Raw genomic sequence first — 20,121 nt, 5'->3', positions numbered from 1 at the left:
GGTCGAGGCTACAGAGGCGCCACTGCCCTCCAGCCTGGGCGACAGAGTGAGACTCCAACTCAAAAAAAAAGTTAAAGCTGCCAAATTCAATTTTTGAGCCAAATGTCTCACTCATTAGAACAATACTACCAATTCTATTGGTAGATGCAGGATAAAACAAAACTAAAATCAACATGTCATCTACTAAAGACATGTACAAACGTAACCTTTGAAATGCTGTAGCAGGGTCAAATAATTCCAACTTGGAACATCTTTCTTGGAGCTATACCAACTTTATATTATTAGAAATTTATTTTTGCTTATAAATCGATATATAAGGATACTATGCTTCCTAAAAACTGTTCTTGGATTATTTTACTGATGTTTTCTACCTGTAGTTGATATCAAGCAAAGAGCTTGATTACTCTTATTCAAAGAAAGCAACCAACTCCAACTATCTGTTAAGAAGTCCAATACCATCCTGGGGAACTTAGAGAGATGCCATCTCTACAAAAAAAATTTTTTTTAATTTGCCAGGTGTAATGGTGGGTGCCTGTAATCCTAGCTACTTGGTAGGCTGAGGCGGAAAGATGGCTTGAGCCGAGGTGTTCGAGGTTGCAGTGAGCTAGGATCACATCACTGCACTCTAGCCTAGACTACAGAGCAAGACCCTACATCTAAAACATAAATAGAAATTAAATTACATTAAGAACTCTCCACCTTGTAAATGGCACTACCAGTTGCCTATGCTGGAAATACAGAACACTTTTTCTTTGGTTCCCTCACCCATATCCTAACAATCACCAAGTCTGGCTGATTATACCCCTAAACCTATGTTGAACCTGTCTAGTCTCCCTTTGCCCCGATGTCCATCCTGACATCACCATCTCTCTTCTGATTTGCTGCAGTGACCTCAATATATTCACCACCTAACTCTCCATTTGCCGGAGACTGAATGGCCCTTGCTTTTTAAAACTCGTCAGTGGTTTCCCAGCACTTCTAAAACAAAAAGTGCCCGGCCTTCAACATGCATGATTTAAACCTTGCTTGACAACCCCTTCAGCCTCTATCCTTCCCTCTCCACTTACGCTCTCTACACTCTAGACATTGTGCCTCTAAAGTGACCAGCTCCTTCCCTCCACCTGCACCAGTGCCCAAGCTTGCAGCACCTGCATTGCACCGACAACCAAGCTCCCAGCACTAGCACTGCACTGACGACCAAGCTCCCAGCACTTGCACTGCACCAGTGTCCAAGCTCCCTGCGCCTGTGCCGCACCAGCACCCAAGCTTCTAGCAACCCCACTGCACCCGTGGTACACCTGCACCCAGGCTTCCAGCACCCCACTGCACCTGAACTCAAGCTCCAGCTCCTGGAATGTCTTGCTTCCTTCCTTCACCGGCCTGACTTGTATTCATTTTTTGGTTCTCACTAGAATGGCACATCTTAGAGTTTCCCACGTGCGTGTTCTCACATTCATATTATTTTACAGTACTTGTAACGGCTTCTGTGGGACTCTTCACTTTAACAGGACTCTCTCACTAGAGCTGGCTCACCTCCCTGTTGTTCTCTGCTCTCTCCCAAGCAGATACCATGATGGGTCTGGCCCACAAAGAGCCTAATAATTATTTGCTGAATGGAATATGTATTAAGTCTGGGAAAAATATGTCAAAATAATCACTCATCTCTGGGTGACAGGAATTTGGGTGACTTCCATTTTATACCTTAAATTTTTCACCATTTATATTTTCCATAATAAGCTACCTTTACTATTTAAAGGTAGCTCTTTCAAACCCATTTTTTAAAACAACCTTTATTTTGGAATAATTTAGATTTACAAAAGGCTGCTAAGAGAGGTCCCAGATACCTCTCACTCCGTTTCCGCAACTGTCAACATCTTACATTTCCATGGCACATTTGTCAAAACTAAGAAACTGACATTGGTATGTTTCCATTATGCAGACTTCAGACTTGCAGATTTCAGCAGTTTACCCAGGTTCAGTCCAGGACACCACACTGCGTGTAGTTATCATGGCTCCCTAAACTTCTTTGGTCTTTGACAGCTTTCCAGCCTTTCCTTGTTTTCGTGACCTTGACAGGTCAGGTGTCCTATAAAATGCCAACTAGTTTAGACTTATCTGCTGTTTTTCTTGTGATAAGACTGGAGTTGTGGGTCTTTGGAAAGACCATCACAAAGGGGACATGCTCTTCTTGTCATTAGAGGAGAACATGACACCTGTGCTACATCACAGGTGGTGTCAACGTTCACCATCTGGCTAAGAAGCTGTGTGCCAGGCATCTCCATTTTTCCCTCCTCTGGTCTTTGGAAGTGAGTCTCGAAGTCCAGCTCATCTCAGAGGAGGCTGTCCCTTGATAACAGCGGAGAGTCTATGTAGGTTATTGGGAAGTAATTCTTCCAAGGCAGACTGTCTCTTTTGACCCATTTAATTTATTTGTGTAGTCACTTATTTATTTACACATATGGGCTCACTTGACACTGAGTTATAATTCATGCAACATCATTTTTGTTGTCCAGATTATTCCAGCTTGGTCACGGGGCTCTTCCGGTCAGGCCCTGTGTTCCTGACATGCCCCAGCCTTGTGATTTTGAGCACTTCCTTGCTTCTGGTACTGCTACAGGACACTCTGACCTCATTCTGCCTCTCCCTGCCCTAGCCCTAGAATCAGTCATTTCTCCGAGGATACCAAGTCAGTATGGCTGAGGTCAACCAGATGAGATTTTTATGAACCTGGAGTGATCTGACTGTCATGAAATAATCTTGATGGCTATAGAAAGCATAAATAACTTTACACTTGGGTCACCAAAGCTAAAATTGCCACAAAGAACTCTCATGTACAATAGCAACACTTCCACCATTTCTTCTGCCATACTCGTTTCCAAAACTAATCTGAGTTGGGTAGGTAGAACTGTGTTTTCCCCTTCATCTTTCTGATAAGGCAGCTAGATATTACACAGCCCTTATCTGCTGTGGTCTTTTCCCGGCTCCATCCTGTCCCTTTTCTCTCCTGGCTGACAGCACCATGTGGGTGGGCCCCTACAATGCAGTTGTCACAACAGAGGCGACTACATATATCCTGCTGCTCTACTGAATATCCAATCAGCTTTATACGTGTCCAAATAAACCAGAACTTTTCTCTCTCCATACATATTAGTTCAATAAATAAAAAGGAAAAAAGACTCCTAAGAGCTATAAAACATGACCAGCTAACATGATAAGTAGTGACTGTTTCACAAAGCAGCCAACCCTGAATGAGCTCCCACTGCATGCATGCCAACTTCAGACTATAAGAAGGGAGGGTAAAATAAACAGCACACATGGCTGCCCAAGATGAACGAACACCCCTTCTCACACAGTCTGGGGAGAAGGAAAATAAGATTGCTCACCAAGAGTTAAACTGTGTAATCAAAACACAATGGATTGGCTCTTTTTTTTTTTTGATTTGGAGTCTCACTCTGTCGCCCAGACTGGAGTGCAGTGGCCACTCCTGGCCACCGCAGCCTCGACCTGCTGGGTTCCGGCGATCCTTCCGCCTCAGCCTTCCGAGTAGCCGGAATTACAGCCATGCGTGACCACGCCCGACTGATTTTTTGATTTATTGTAGAGATGAGGTCTCGCTGCCCAGGCGGGTCTCGAACCCACGGGCTCAGGCAATCCACTCACCTCAGCCTCCCAAAGGCGCAGGATTACAGGCTGAGCCACCGAGCCCAGCTTGACTGGCTCTTAACAGAACCACGTACATAGGAAAATACACTGCTTGCAGGCTGACAGAGATAACTGGGATCATTTCACTGAAAAAAGACACGGCTCAATCTCGGAGGAGGGCAGGCTACAAACAAGTTCAGACAAATCCGGAACAGGCCAGAGAGCAGCACAGCAGGAGCGAGAGAAAAGCCAGTCTTCTGAAGGACCATGGGCGGAGGGAGGAGTGAAGTACGAGTGATCGCTGGCACCACAGGGCGGGTGAAGAAGGGAAGGCCCAGCGGTGGTTGGCAGGACAGGCAAAGCTGCGGGAGCAGCCGCTGCCGCCGGGCATAGGCTCACCCCAGGTGCAAGGCCCGCAGCAGCGCAACAGAAGGCGCTCTCACCACAGACTAAGCATCCAAACCCGTACGCTGAGTTTGAAAACCACAGTGAGGGATGTTCTATCCTCTTACGCTGACAAGTTCACTTCTGATGACCTGGAAGTTCAGGTGCAGTTTTAGAATCCCACAGCCAAACTGCGGGCAATTCGGAAAACACTGAAAAGTATAAAGAAAAATAAAAAGTACCCAAATTCCATCACCAAGAGGAAATCATTCTTTTGGTGTATTTCCCTCCAACTTTCTCTCTCTCTCTCTCTCTCTCTCTCTCTCTCTGTGTGTGTGTGTGTGTGTGTGTGTGTGTGTGTGTGTGTGTGTAACATCTGAAGAGAACTGGGATACTGTATATTTAGATTTTACCCTTTTTATGTAAACCTCCACTGTTATAGTTTATAATACCATGTAGCAAGTCACCTTATTCAGTTACCCAGTGTGCATTTGGCTGCTAGCTCATCTCAAAACAGAATTCTCAAAGTGCAGTCAAGCATGGTCCATGGACCCTAGAAACCCCCCAAGATCTTTCTCAGGAGGTCTGTGAGACAAAAAACATTTTCAATAATACGAAGACATCTGTGTCAGTGTCCTACTGATATTGAGACACATTACCACCTGGAATAGCATAAGCAGCAAAATGTCCTTACTTATAGCCCTGGAGGTCAGAGGTGGAGTAAGCAGGGCTGTTCTCACTCCAGACGCCGCAGGAGAACCCCTTTCCTTGCCTTTTCCAGCTCCCGGAGGTCACCTGCATTCCTTGCTTATGGCCTCCTTTCATGCCCCTTCAGCCCCCTGTCTGCTACTGACTCTGGTCCTCCTGCCTCCCTCTTTGAAGGACCTAGTAATGACACTGGAGCCTCCCAGGATAGTCTTTCCATCTAAGATCTTTCATCACAACCACCAAGTCAGTTTTTTCACGAAAGGTAACATATTCACAGGTTCCAGGAACAAGGGTGTGGCCATTATTCAGCAGACCTCAATATCCTTCCTCTTTGTCGCTGTATTGGCCTTTCATTTATAGCGAGAAAGCAAGAGTGGGTAAACCGCTGGTATTGAGCACAAATCAAATCAGTGGCACCAAAATGTACTAGAAGTCACTGCATTTTTCAAGGCCATGTACTTGCAGAAAACAAAAGCCCATTTCACTTTCAAATGTCCGTGGTACAACAGTAAATAATTCATTTTACTAAATCACAACTCAAGTATACATTCTTTTAATATTCTGAGTGACAAAGTGGGAAGAATACATAGCATACCTTGGCTCATACTTTTGTGCTCTGTCCTGAGAAAAGCATTTGTCTGAATGTTTGAATTGTGAACTGAACTTTTTTCATGGAACATCATTTTTATCTGAAAGAACTGACACGCTAACTTTAGTTATTTACACCACAGAATCTGCCAGACATTTTCTCAACTTAAATCAAGTGAGTCTGTCTCTTCAAGTAAAAAAAAAAAAAAAAAAAGATTTTTTTTGTAGGCTCACTCTGTCACCCAGGCTGGAATGTAGTGGCACGATTCTGGCTCACTGCAGACTCAACCTCCTGGGCTCAGGTGATCCTTCTGGCTCAGCCTCCTGAGTAGCTGGGACTACAGGCACATGCCACTATACTTGGCTAATTTTTAAAATTTTTTGTAGAGATGAGGTCTCACTATGTAGTCCAAGCTAGTCTCGAACTCCTAGGCTCAACCAATCTTCTCACCTTGGCCTCCTAAAGTGCTGGGATTACAGGCATTACATCTGGCCAAGTAAAACAATTGACAGTATGTGTGGATAACAATAAAATTCAGCTCTCTAGCAAAAATTAAATTTTGGAAACCTTATATTCACCACTGTGAGCCAAACAGCTTCCCAACAGTTAAAGACTTCTCTATGGAATTGGTGGCAATCGTAAAAATTGTGACTTAAATTTGTGTAATGAAATGTATGATCTGCAGAAATCAGTTGTTATGAGCTAAATAATAATGTGCCTTCAAAATTGAAATGATGAAGTCCTAACTCCCGTACCTCAGAACAAGACTATATTTGGATATAAGGTCCAAATTACCTCCTTAAAGAGCTAGTTATGGTTAAAAGAGGTGATTAGGGACCCCCCATCCAATATGACTGGTCTCCTTATAAGAAGAGGAGCTCAGGATACAGACACGCAGGAGTGAAGACACAGGGAGAAGACAGTCAGCCACAAGCTGAGGAGAGAGGCCTCAGAAGACACCCAGCCTACAGTTCCAGAACTGTGAGGAAGTGTATCTGCTGTTTCAGCTATCCAATCTGTGGTACATTGTTACAGCTGCCCTAGCTAAGAAACACACCAACAAGTCAATTTTCCAAATGATTAATGCATGATAGTATAAAATCACGCTTGGGTAACAGAACCATTCAAGGCACAAGATAGGCCAATGGATTTTAATTTAATAAGCATAAAATGTTCAATAGTACAGTTTTCTTTTAGAGCTGGTATCTCACTCTGTCACCAGGCTGAAGTGTAGTGGCACAATTACAGCTCACTGCAGCCTCGACCTCCTGGGCTTAAGTGATCCTTCTGCCTCAGTCTCCTAAGTAGCTGGGACTATGGGTGTGTGCCACCATGCCCAGTTCATTTTTTAATTTTTTTGTAGAGACGGGTCTTGCTATGCTGCCCAGGCTGGAATTAAACTACTGAGCTCAAGCAATTCTCTTGCTTTAACAACAATATCACAAGAGAGTGAAACGTGTGAATATTCAGCTGTCTTCTATACTAAGACAGACATTAAAGGTACATACAAAAATATGAAACAATACCACCTTTCTTGCTAAATTTATTTTTATTTTGGAAAACAGCTTTTTTGTTTAATTAAAATCTTGTTAACGTTACAACATAATGAGTGTATTATTGCTATTTTAAAATGAATTGAGGGGCCAGACACAGTAGCTTAGTTTGTAATCCCAACACTTTGGGAGGCTGAGGCGGGAGTATTGCCTGAGCCCGAGGGTTCGAGACTAGTCTGGGCAACTTGGTGAGACCTCATCTGTACAATAAATCACAAAAACTAGCTGGGCATGGTGGCGTGCATCTGTAGTTCCAGATACTTGGAAGGCTGAGGCGGAAGCATCGCTTGAGCCCAGCAGGTAGAGGCTGCGGTGGCCATGAGCATGCCACTGCACTCCAGCCCAGGCAACAAGAGTGAGATTCCAACTCAAAAAAATAAAATGAATTGATAAAGTTTTTAATTAATAAAATTGTTTTAATATCTAATGTGGTAAATACTGATAGCTATAACCTACCTTAAACACACACACACAAACACACTCACATACACTCGCACAGGCTGGGCACGGTGGCTTAAGCCTATAATCCCAGCACTTTGGAAGGCCAAGGCGAGAGGACTGCCTGAGCTCAGGGGTTCGAGACCAGCCTGGGCAACTTGCTAAGACCTCATCTCTGCAATAAAAAAAAATTAGCCAGGCGAGCACTCACCTGTAGTTCCAGCTACTTGGAAGGCTGAGGCGGAAGGATCACCAGAGCCCAGTAGGTCGAGGCTGCAGTGGCCACAAGCATGCCACTGCACTTCAGCTTGGGCAACAGAGTGAGATTCCAACTCAAAAAAAAGAAAAAGAAAAAAACTTTTTTAAAACACACACCCACACACACACAGCTGAGCACAGTGGCTCACGCCTGTAATGCCTGTAATCCCAACACTTTGGGAGGCCAAGGCAGGAGAATTGCTTGAGCCCAGGAGTCTGAGGTCAGCCTCGACAACATAGCGATATCTTGTCTTTACAAAAAAAATTTAAAAATTAGCCAGCATGGTAGCACATCCATATAGTCTCAACTACTCGAGAAGTTTAGGTGGGAGGATCGCCTGAACACAGGAGGTCAAGGCTACGGTGAGCTGTGATTATAACACTGCACTCCAACCTGGGCAACAGAGTAGGACCCCGATTCAAAAACTAAAAAAAGCTTATTAAGATCCTCAATAATTTTTTAGTAGTAGGAAGGGATTTTGAGAACAAAAAGTCTAGGAACTGCTGCCTTCAAAGATATTCTAAGAAGAAATACAGACTGAGCACCCCAAATCTGAAATTCCAAAATATCGCCTGCTTCAAAACCTAAAACTTTTTGAGCCCTGACACATCAGTGGCTAGGACAGTGACTCCTTTGCTTTTTGATGGTTCAATGCACACAAACTTTGCCTCATACACAAAATTGTTTAAAATACTGTATAAAAGTATCTTCAGGTATTAAGGTATGTATGAAACATACATGAATTTCACATGTAGACTTGGATTCTATCCCCACGGTATCCCATTCCAAAATCCAAAAAATATCTGAAATTCCAAACACTTCTGGCCTTAAGCATTTCAGTTAAGGGGATGTCAACCCATATTTCTCAAACCCAGGCCATTTTGTGGATACTTGGGAGCATACTTTGCTTTTCGCTTGCTCCCAATGTCTGTGGTAGCTTATCATAGCAAAAATTATCACTCCCTTGTCATACAGAATACACATTTTGGATCTTTTACTAATCCTTTATCTATGTCTTCTGGTAAACATAAAACACAAAATTTGAATGAAGACTCCTTACTTTGCCGCCCACAGGCACAGCCTTTAAGGTGACTTTAAGTCTTTTCATTAAGATGACTTCTGGTGCCTTCCATTCAGTCTTAGGGTTAGCCTGGCTGTTCTATTGCTTAAGGAAAGCTAGCGATGTATAAATGATAAACTCTGTTCTAGTATAGCTCTGTTATAATAATTCTAAAATCACTACTGTGATATATATTAATATCAAACCTCAGCAAAACAATATGTAATTTGATGACTTCCAGAAACTCCACACTGTCCGTCTATTCCAAGATACTCGAACATGCATCTATGAATTCTGTCAGAACATCATAAATAATCAATGATTACACTAGAGAATAGTGATACACTTTGGAATTAGGTCTTGTGATTCTAGTAAGAGATATTAATGGACGTCTACTTTAAGTACATTCCTACAAATCACTGCCTAATACGTTAGCCAATAACCACTTTACAGCATCACTCAAAAGCTTATCTTAATATTCACAACAGGGGCTGGGCTCAGTGGCTCAGCCTGTAGTCCTAGCACTTTGGCAGGCCAAAGCAAGTGGACTGCCTGGGCCCGAGTGTTTGAGACCCACCTGGGCAACTTGGCGAGACCTCGTCTCTACAATAAATCAAAAGTTAGCTGGGCGTAGTAGCACACGCCTGTAGTTCCGGCTACTTGGAAGGCTGAGGCGGAAGGATCGCCGGAGTCCAGGAGGTCGAGGCTGCGGTGGCTGGGAACATGCCACTGCACTCCAGTCTGGGCAACAGAGTGAGACTCCAACTCAAAAAAAAAAAAAATTCACAATAGGGTGTCTTCTAGGCAACTGGTTGGATTTTTCTTCTATAAACATTCTAGATGATTTAATTAAATAGTTTCCCCTGTTCAGTTGGCACTATAAAGCTTAGAAGCAAAGGTGCAGTCTCCCTTCAGAAAATATATTGATAACATTTTTATTGGTCTCATCTCTATGTTACTTCAAGTTGTTTCCCTTTGCTCCATCCTTGTAAAATACATTAATGACTGAATTCTGTTTATCCTTATAAGCTGCTTTATATCCTTTTAAAGAATAAAGTAGATTATTAATATATTTCTCACTACAAATAAATCTGCATCATAGTTTTACCTAACAAGATTTAAAACCCTGGTTAAGGCGAATCCACTACTTAGAGACAGCTCAGTTTCAGGATGTTGAGGTCATGCTTCTGTGTCTGCAGGACTAAAGGCTGGACCCTGCTTCTGATATGTGTCCTAATTCTAGGGATGTCATTGCACTAACAGGTGTCCTGGCAAATGCCAGTCAGCTTCTGGCATGGCCACTCTGTGTCTACTTGGCCAGGACTTTTCTTCCGAAATTTCCATGTAGACAGCACTTAGGAATATATTGTCCAGCGGGATATAAGATTAATAAAACTACAAACACTTTGAAAAAAGCTAAATCTAACAATAGACATCTGAATGAAAATACGGGAATCTCCTGTAACAGCTTAGAAGGAAAGTGAAGTTCTAGCAGAGGGGGCACAGTCCCAAGACCCTGAGTAGGATAGCCCACCCCCAGCCTCATGTGCTGTGTGGCTGCTGAGATCTGAAGCCAGAATGTAGTACAGCCGGGAAACAGAACACAGTGCTCTATGCGGTCCCTCTGCATTCCAGTCCCAGTTACCACATGCCCCAAGATTTTCAAAATCTCATCAGAGCACCTTCCGTGTGCATGTGAGTATTTCCACATTCTTTTTACAAGTGATCTATCGGCAGGAAATGGAAACTCCATGAAGTGAGCTGTTCTCTTGCCTTTCCCTCAGTTCAAACACACCCCAAACCTGGGGAAGATCTCTGATGCTGCCGAGTAAACATCCCAGACATTGAAAAAAAAGACACAGGGCCTAAGCTGTAAACTTACCAGTGTAATCAGGCTACCAGCATGAGTTAGCTGCTGAGGCAGTACAGTTTAGGCTACCAGCATGAGTTAGCTGCTGAGGCAGTACAGTTTAATAAGAATCCTAACTTGTACTGTCGAGCATCACAGTCTTCATTTTCAGCAAGTCAGAAACCATATGGCTCTCCTTAATGAATGTAACTCTGGCAGCAAAGTCTTGGCCCCCCCTTTACTGTTCCTTGCAATAAAAATGTTTGCATCTTCCAAAGAATCTGAATTACTGACTAAAATGACTCACTCAAATTAGATATACTTAATATAAATATAATACCAAACTAAATTTTTACTAGCTTAATTTTTTTAAACTGATACTACTAGTCATCATTATTAGGAATAACTTCCATTATCTAATTAGTGTGCTCTAAATTATTAAGCATTCACTCTGAGCAAGTTGATTCCACTTCTGAGATAAGTAAGTATATATCTTATAGTTATTTTCCAAGATAAAGCTATGCAACAAACAAGTAACTGTCTGCTGGAGCCTGTGAAGTCCAAAACGGTTTCTCTCTTACCACCTCAATCCTAATCTCGATGTCATATTTAAGTTCTAGAGCTACAGACTTTTCATTAATACTACTAAAAATGTTAACGGACAACTCACTTAAATGCTAACATGAAAGGAAACTGTTTCTGTGGGGGGACAGAGTCTAACATAGCCAAAGGGGAAGTAACATAGAAGAACACATACACAGCTACTATCTACTGAGTCCTTATCATGAGCCGTCACTCTGCCAAGGATTCCATATGCATTATTTATGTATTACGATCTCTGCATGCACTCAATTATCAGAGTAATCATTTGGTATTACTATTGTTTACGGAGGAAAAAACTGAGGCACAGAGACGCTAAGTGATCTGCTGAAAGTTACAGACCTACTAAGTGGCAGAGCTAGGATGTAAATCAGGTCTTCAACTTGAACGCACTGAACATCACAATTTTCATGCAACTCATATACCAAAAAAACACTTTTGGTACTTTCCAGCGATGAGTTCTCATTTTTTCATGTGCTACAAAGATATTGAATCATAAAAGAATTTTAATGCCAGATGCATGTCCTATCTACTTCTACTCAGATATTGAGTAGAGACAGAAATGAGCTCCCTCCTCTGACATTGGTCACAATGATTGTGGATCTCTCCTGAGACTTCTACTTCTTCCGAGATGTTCTCCTTCTTGCTACTGTTAAACTACATCAGCTATGCTGAAAAAACAATATTTGCTATCTTAACAAATGACATTCGCTGCTTCACAATCATAATACTTACCCTGGCAGTCTTCCCAATTCTAAAGGAGCATCAAAATAATATCCTTTTTTTTTGAGATGGAACATTTAGAATCTGTACCATCCAATTTAAAATCTACATAGTTATTTTCAGCTGCTGTTCCACAACTTACACCTTCAACTACACTAACTTTGAGGACAGGTTCTGTATAGAAAACGTCAATGGCTCCTTACTCTGCAGTCATTCCAACCTCGTCCTTGAGAACAGAACCTCCATTTTGTCTGGTTGTTAATGTATCTAATTCCAGAGAAGGAATCATGAGTGTCCTAACCAATCAGTAATACCAATCCCCTCTGCCAGTAATTAGTCTTGGGGTGGGCATGTGTCCTGATTATGGCCAGTGATATAAGAGGAAGTCTACTGATAGAGATCTAGAAAAATTATCCCCCTGGATAAGAGAAAAAAGAATACAAGATCTTTTGTGCCTTTGCCTGCCCCTTCCTGCTTGACACTCTTTCCTATAAAAGACTATGAGTAAAGAGGTCACCAGCACTTGACAGCAGTGAGGAAAGACGAAAAACAGTGAGGCCCCTTCGTCTATCTTTCTACTTCCCTGAGTCAGTTTTCTGCCTCACATAAGGGGCCAAGGAGTTATTAAGCACAGAAAAAATATGGGGATGCTGTTAATTTCACTTAAAGTTTCAAATTATAAATACGTATGTTTTTCTGGTTTACAACTTTGTTATTAAAATGAGAAAAAACCCATCTCAGATACAGAAAGCTAATGACTAGTAATAACAAAATACTGTGTATGTTTTCTAATCAAAGAACATCTAAGGCAACCAGAACGTGCAGTGCCAGATTCTGAAAAGAAGCAAAACAAAGAAAGGCAAATCCCACCCATCTCAGTCGTTTTTGCTATTGAGTCATCTCCTGGTTCTTAAGTGGAGTAACTGAGAAGCCAAGCAGAAAGTAAAAGACCAGGAACTCTGGGGCGTCTCACTGGGTCAAGAAGACAAAATTTTTAGCCGGGCTCGGTGGCTCAGCCTGTAATCCCGTGCCTTTGGGAGGCTGAGGTGAGTGGATTGCCTTGAGCCCGTGGGTTCGAGACCTGCCTGGGCAACTTGCGAGACCTCATCTCTACAATAGATCAAAAAGAGCTGGGCGTGGTAGCGCGCGTCTGTAGTTCCAGCTACTTGGAAGGCTGAGGCGGAAGGATCACTGGAGCCCAGCAGGTCGAGGCTGCAGTGGCCGGGAGTGGCCACTGCACTCCAGTCTGGGTGACAGAGTGAGGCTCCAAAAAAAAAATAAAAAAAGACAAAATTTGAAGTTCAGAACCACCAGGGCGATGTGAACTTGAACAGACCATTATCTAGAAAAGGGATAGAATAGTTTGTTCTATGATGCTTTTCTCCTAAAAATATTTATTATTCTCCAAGTCAATGGGCAAGAGTATGAGAAACTAAGCAAAAAGGAGTGGTTAAAAAACTAAAATGATAAGCAGAACTGTCAGCAGTCTCAAAAGGATAGGGAAGCAAAATTGAATTTCAGTACCCGCCAAAGAGGAGGAGTCTTGATAAACACACTAGGCTTTCTAGAGGATTATGCCCTAAAAATAAAATGACCCCAAAATAGACTTAAATCTCAGAAAGTCTGAAACCATGCTGTAAATTTGCTCGACATTTGATAAGATCAAGGTAATTTGCTCCTGGACACCCTATCTGCTAGGAAAAAAAAATCCACTTTGGTGAAGATATCACCATCCACAGATTCCACCATTTTTTGTATATGACTTGCCTGCCCTTCAGCTGGAGCGGTCAACTTCCAGTAACTCGCCAAAATGGCAAACACAAAGGGAAAGAGGAATGTATCAGAGACCATCTGATACATGTTCTCCAGGCATTTTAGAAAACATGGAGATGTTCCTTTGGCCACACACATGTGAATCTACAAGAAAGGTTATACTATAGACATGGGGGAATGGGTACTGTTCAAAAAGCAACAGATGCCCCATAAATGTTACCATGGCAAAAATGGAAGTGTTTACAATGTTACCAGCATACTGTTGCCAACGCTGTCACCAAACAAGGGCAAGATACTTGCCTACAGAATCAATGTGTATAGAGAGCATATTAAGCACTCTAGGAGTTGAGATTGCTTCCTGAAACAAGTGAAGGAAAATGATCAGAAAAAGGAAGCCAGAGCCGGGCTCGGTGGCTCAGCCTGTAATCCTGCGCCTTTGGGAGGCTGAGGTGAGTGGATTGCCTGAGCCCACGGGTTCGAGACCCGCCTGGGCAGCGAGACCTCATCTCTGCAATAAATAAAAAAATCTGCCGGGCGTGGTAGCGCATGCCTGTAATTCTGGCTACTCGGAAGGCTGAGGCGGAAGGATCGCCGGAGCCCAGCAGGTCGAGGCTGCGGAGGCCAGGAGTGGCCACTGCACTCCAGTCTGGGCGACACAGTGAAACTCCAACTCAAAAAAAAAAAAAGAAAAAGGAAGCCAAAGAGAAAGAAGCTAGGTTCAACTGAAGCGTCAGCATGCCCCTACCTAGGGAAGCACACTTCGTGAGAACCAGCGAGGAGAAGCCTGTGCTTCCAGAACCTGCTCTCTATGAATTCATGGCATAAGAGGTGTAAAAAAATTAAAAAGACCTCTGGACTGTAAAACAAACAAACAATATCCAGCACTCAATAAAAAATTACAAAGCCTGCAAGAAGTCAGGGGCAAAAGACAAAAAAGAGAGAGAGAGAGAAAATACAGGCAACAGAAGCAGACCCACAAGTGACTCAGAGATTAGAATTCTCAGACATGAACTTTAAACAAATGAGTAATATGCCCAAAAAAGCAAATAGTGCAAAGAATAAAAAACAAACATACAAACAAAAACCCAAAAGGAAACATAAAAAATAACCAAAAGGAAATTTTACAGCTGAAAAATAACTGAAATTCAACACTCAATATAAAATAACAGTAAGATACTACTATATACCTATTAAAATGACTATAAACCAGCTGGGTACAGTGACTCAGCCTGTAATCCCAGCACTTTGGGAGGTGGAGGCCGGAGGACTGTTGGAGCCCACGGGTTTGAGATCAGCCTGGACAGCATGCGAGACCTTGTCTCTACAATAAATCAAAACATTAGCCAGGCGTGGTGGCTTGCACCTGTGGTTCCAGCTACTTGGAAGGCTGAGGATGAAAGGATCACCTAAGCCCAGTACATTGAGGCTGCAGTGGCCATGAGCATGCCACTGCACTCTAGCCTGTGTGACAGTGAGACTTTGACACAAAAAAAGACTAAAATCCAAAACACTGACACCACCAGACACTGGCAAGGATGTGTAGCAACAGAAACTCTCAGTCTGGCTCAGTGGCTCAACCTGTCATCCCAGCACTTTGGAAGGCTGAGATGAATGAACTGCCTGAGCCTGCGGGTTTGAGACCAGTCCAGGCAACTTGGCGAGACCTCATCTTTACAATAAATCAAAAATTAGCCGGGCATGATAGTGCACATCTGTAGTTCCGGCTATTTGGAAGGTTGAGGCGGAAGGATCGCCGGAGACCAGCAGGTCACCAGCAGGTCGAGGCTGCGGTGGCTAGGAGTGTGCCATTGCACTCCAGCCTGGGCGACAGAGTGAGACTCCAACTCAAAAAAAAAAAAAAAAGAGACTCTCATTCGCTGTAAGTGGGGAAGCAAAATGGTACAGCTACTTTGGAAGACAGTTTGGCAGTTTCTTAGCAAACTAAACATACTTACCATATGATCCAGCAATCACACTCCTTGGTATTTACCCAAATGAGCTGAATATCCACATGAAATGAAAAAAAGATGAAAAATACAGAAAAGAGTAGGAGACATAAGGGTCATACAGAAAAGATCTAATCGGAGTCCTAAAAGGAAAGGGGAGAGACAATAGCAGAAATAACATTTGAGAATACACTGGTCAAACTCTCTGAAGATTAAAAAAAAAAAAAGAAAAATCAAGTCACATATTCAGAAAACTAATAACCTCAAACAGGACAAACACAAAGAAAACCACACTTAGATCCTGGTTAAGCTTCTCAAAACCAAAGACAAAAACAAGCTTTAAAACCAGCTAGTGGAAAAAAATAAAAGAGCCATTACTCTTCAAGAAGCAGTAATGAGACTGATAGCTTTTTGCAAGACAAATCACAGATGGCAAATGACCCCAGAATTATACCTTTATAGTGTTCAAAAAAGATAATGATAAATCTGGAATATAGCTACAAAAACATACTTGAAAAATAAAGGTGAAACAAAGACTTTTACAAAAGTTGAGTGATTTTATTGCTAGCAGATGTTCATTAAAGATATACTAATGAGAGCTCTTCAGTCAGAAAAATATAACAGACACAAACATCGAAATGTTTCTATCTGTATGAAATGAAAAACAGAGGTTAGTGCAGTGGCGCATGCCTGTAATCCTAACACTTCGGGAAGATGAAGTGAGAGGATTCCTTGCAGCCAAGAGTTTGAGACCAGACTGGACAACATAGTGAGACCCCATCTCTAAAAAGATAAGATAAACAGCAATGAAAAAGGTACAGTTGTGGCCAAATCAAAGTAGACATTGTACAAAATGGTAACAGTGTCTTTCAAAGAATTAAAGCAGAGGACAATAATGATGCAAAATGTAGGAGGAGGATAAAAAGAGGTAAACTATTCTGAGGTCTTTGAATTTCCAAGAAGTGGTAAAAGTACTAAGTTAAAGAACTAATAGCCGGGTGCAGTGGTTCAAGTCTGTAACCCCAGCACTTTGGGAGGCCAAAGTGAGAGGATTGCCTGAGCCCAGGGGTTTGAGACCAGCCTGGACAACTTTTTGAGACCTCATCTCTACAATAAAGCAAGAAAAATTAGCTGGGTGTGGTGGCGCACAACTGTAGTTCCAGCTGCCTGAGCCCAGCAGGTCAAGGTTACGGTGGCTGTGAGCGTCTACTGCTCTCCAGCTTGGGTGACAGAGTGAGACACTGACTCAAAAGAACTAATAAATCAAGGGTACATGCTATAATCTCTAAAGTAACTTACACAACAAAAAACAAGACAATGTATAATAAGAGGTATTGGGAAGAATAGAAATAAAGGGAAAGAAAAGAACAGATGTCACAAACAGAAAACGAATGCAAAGATGGACAGTCTGAAAGTAAATATATTGGTGGTTATGGTAAATGCAAATGGCTACAGGCTAAATAAAAGGCTAATTTAAAAACCAAAACTAATATATGCTGAGTTTTGGTATAAAAATAGACAAGTATTTCAATGTAACACAGTAGAAAGTCCAGAAACAGACCTAAGAAATGGAGCTAAGAAATGGAGTGACAGAGATGTCACTGCAGTACACTAGAAAAAGGAAGGGTTTTTTTTTTTTCAGTAAATGGTGCTGAGTCTACTAGTTATTCATAAAGGAAAGAGTAAATCCAAACCCTTAACTCATATCATACAAAAAAATTAACTGCAAGTGGATTATAAATCTAAACATGAATGACACAAAATAAAACTTCTAGAAGAAACAGGAGAATTATCTTTGTGACCTTGAGGTATAGGATAATATCATTTTTTGGTTTTTTTTGAGTTGGAGTCTCACTCTGTCACCCAGACTGGAGTGCAGTGGCCGCTCCTGGCCACTGCAGCCTCGACCTGCTGGGCTCTGGCGATCCTTCCGCCTCAGCCTTCCAAGGAGCTGGAACTATAGGCGCACGCTACCACGCCCAGCTAATTTTTGATTTATTGTAGAGATGGGGTCTTGCCAAGTTGCCCAAGAGGGTCTCGAACCCGCGGGTTCAGGCAATCCACTCACCTCAGCCTCCCAAGGCGCGGGATTACAGGCTGAGCCACCGAGCCTGGCTAGGATAATATCTTAAATAGAACAAAAACACTAAGACTAAAGAAAGGATTAATTTTAGATTTCATTAGAACTGACATCTTCATGAAGATGCCTCTTTAAGACGGTAAAAAGACCACAGAGAGAAGACATTTGCAGCCGGGTTCGGTAGCTCAGCCTGTAATCCTGCATCTTGGGAGGCTGAGGTGAGTGGATTGCCTGAGCCTGCGGGTTCGAGACCCACCTGGGCAACTTGGCAAGACCTCATCTCTACAATAAACCAAAAATCAGCCGGGCGTGGTAGCGCGCGCCTGTAGTTCCAGCTACTCGGAAGGCTGAGGCAGAGGGATCGCCGGAGCCCAGCAGGTCGAGGCTACGGTGGCCAGGAGTGGCCACTGCACTCCCGCCTGGGCGACAGAGACTCCAACTCAAAAAAAAAAAAGAGAAGACATTTGCAAAACTCTTCATGTATTTGAGAAAGGACTTACAATCAGCATGTATAATGAACTCCTACAAATAGGGAAAAGAAATGAAATGGCACTTCAAAGGAGGCAATCTAAAAACCAAATAAACATGCAAAAAGGCCTTTAAACTCATAAGCCATCAGCCAAATATAAACTAAAACCAAATGAGAGACTATGCTACCCAAACTAGAACATTTTAAGCCCAGGTAATACTGGTGACGACATGGAGCAACTGGAACGCTCATAAACAGCTGGTGGAAAGGTGCATGCTACAGCCACACTGGAAGTATCTGACTGCACCAGGTAACACTAAGATATGAACATTCTGTAATGTGGGCATTCCATTCTGAGGTACAAATCACACATAATGTGCGTTAAAACACACGTACATGAAAACTCATAACAGCACTATAGCAACAGCCAAAAATCTGGGAGGAAAAAACAAGAAATATCTTTCAACAAAGTAACTAAATACAAAGAGACCCTCAAAAACCGGAATTTATTTATCAAAAATTGTGTATTTAGTCAGACACGGTGATCATGCCTATAACCCCAGGACTTTGGGAGGTGGACATGAGAGGATTTCCTGAGTCCAGGGACTCGAGACCAGCCTGGGCAACTTGATGAATCCTCATCTCTACAATAAATTAAGAACTTTTTAAGAACAGGTGGTGCACACTTATGGTTCCAGTTACTTGGAAGGCTGAGGCAGAAGGATCACCTGAGCCCAGCAGGTCAAGGCTGTGGTAGACATGAGCATTCCACTGCACTCTAGCCTGGGCAACACAGTGAGACTTCTAGGCAAAAAAAAAAAAAAATAGTGCTGACAATATTTTATTTCTACACAAAAAGGTCCACTTTGTAGAAATTCATCAATTTCCACACAATGATTTGCTGATTGTACACCTCTGTACTGCGCTATTTTTAAATATAAATGTTTACTCAGACGTGGGGTTTTGTGTTGGAGTGATGAAAATGTTTTGGAACTACACAGAAGTGAAAGTTGCAAAACACTGTGAAATGTGCTAAATTCCACTAAATTGTACACCTTGCAATGGTTAAGTTTATGTTATGCAAATTTCATCCCAAGTGTTTAAAAAGTTACCAAAAAATTCACCCTCTATTAAGCAATACATATATTTAGCAGTAGACAGTCATGACTACAGATACGTTGCAATGCTGAACTTACCAGCTGTAGTGTCACCATCTAACAAATTGTCATCCTCAGAAGTTTGGAAGTCCATAATAACACCTGCTCCATCTAAAAGTTCCTCATCACTACTTGCACTTGTTATACTGTTGTAGCTGTTTCTATAGTAGCCTCTATGGAACAGCTGCTCAGACTCCATTTAGTTGTCTGGTTGTCTGGGGAAAAAAGGGAAAAATGGTTTTAACACTTCCTCAACATATAATAAAAATAATCTAGCTTAACATTACAAAAGGAAAGGTACAATCTCTATATTTAAAAAAATAAACTTCGTTCACTGTAACAATAGAAATGTTATACTATATGTTAAAAATCTTGAGGGTGATTTAATAATTTTATTCTCATTATACACTTGTAAAAAATAATGAAGAGTTTCTTCATGTAGTGATATAAAACAATCTCCAAGGTCAATTACTTCGCAATTTTTTGTCTTTTTGGAGATGGGGTCTCACTGAGTTGCTCAGACTGGAGCACAGTGGCTATTCAGAGGCACAACCCACAACAGATCAGCATGGGAGTTTGGACCTGCTCCATTTCTGACCTGGGCCGTTCACCCTTCCTTAGGCAACTTGGTAGTCCCCTACTCCCAGGAGGTCATCATACTGACGGCCAACTCGGCAGAGCACACTATTGTCTATAACACCTGGGCTCAAGTGATTTCTTCTACCTCAGCCTCCCTAGTAGCTGGGACTATAGGTGGGCACCACCACGCCAGGCACAGATCAATTAAGTTAAAAAAAAATGTTAAGACAGAGGGGTGAGCTCATAGGTGGGGTTTGTAACTCCAAAAATAGGGGGGCAAAGGAAGAAATGCACTGCCTAGCTGCCTGTGTA

The 20,121-nt window shown here is 42.2% G+C and overlaps 1 protein-coding gene across 3 annotated transcripts in view; it reads right to left on the bottom strand.

Moving 5' to 3' along the window:
- CLCN3 (chloride voltage-gated channel 3) overlaps positions 1 to 19,560 on the bottom strand; it is an 84,872-nt gene extending 65,312 nt beyond the window's left edge. For all 3 annotated transcript variants that reach the window (XM_008051084.2, XM_008051082.2, XM_021709118.1), the window contains exon 1: positions 19,270 to 19,560. In XM_008051084.2, coding sequence (XP_008049275.1) covers positions 19,270 to 19,429 — 160 coding nt within the window. In that variant the 5' untranslated portion in view covers positions 19,430 to 19,560. The remainder of the gene's footprint in view (positions 1 to 19,269) is intronic.
- Positions 19,561 to 20,121: the final 561 nt, after the last annotated feature.

The sequence above is a fragment of the Carlito syrichta genome, unplaced genomic scaffold (genome assembly GCF_000164805.1).
Source record: "Carlito syrichta isolate Samal-C Ts95f unplaced genomic scaffold, Tarsius_syrichta-2.0.1 Scaffold160329, whole genome shotgun sequence".
Taxonomy (NCBI): Eukaryota; Metazoa; Chordata; class Mammalia; order Primates; family Tarsiidae; genus Carlito; species Carlito syrichta.
The sequence above is the reverse complement of the archived record's forward strand: the minus strand, read 5'-3'. Positions and strand labels throughout refer to the sequence as shown.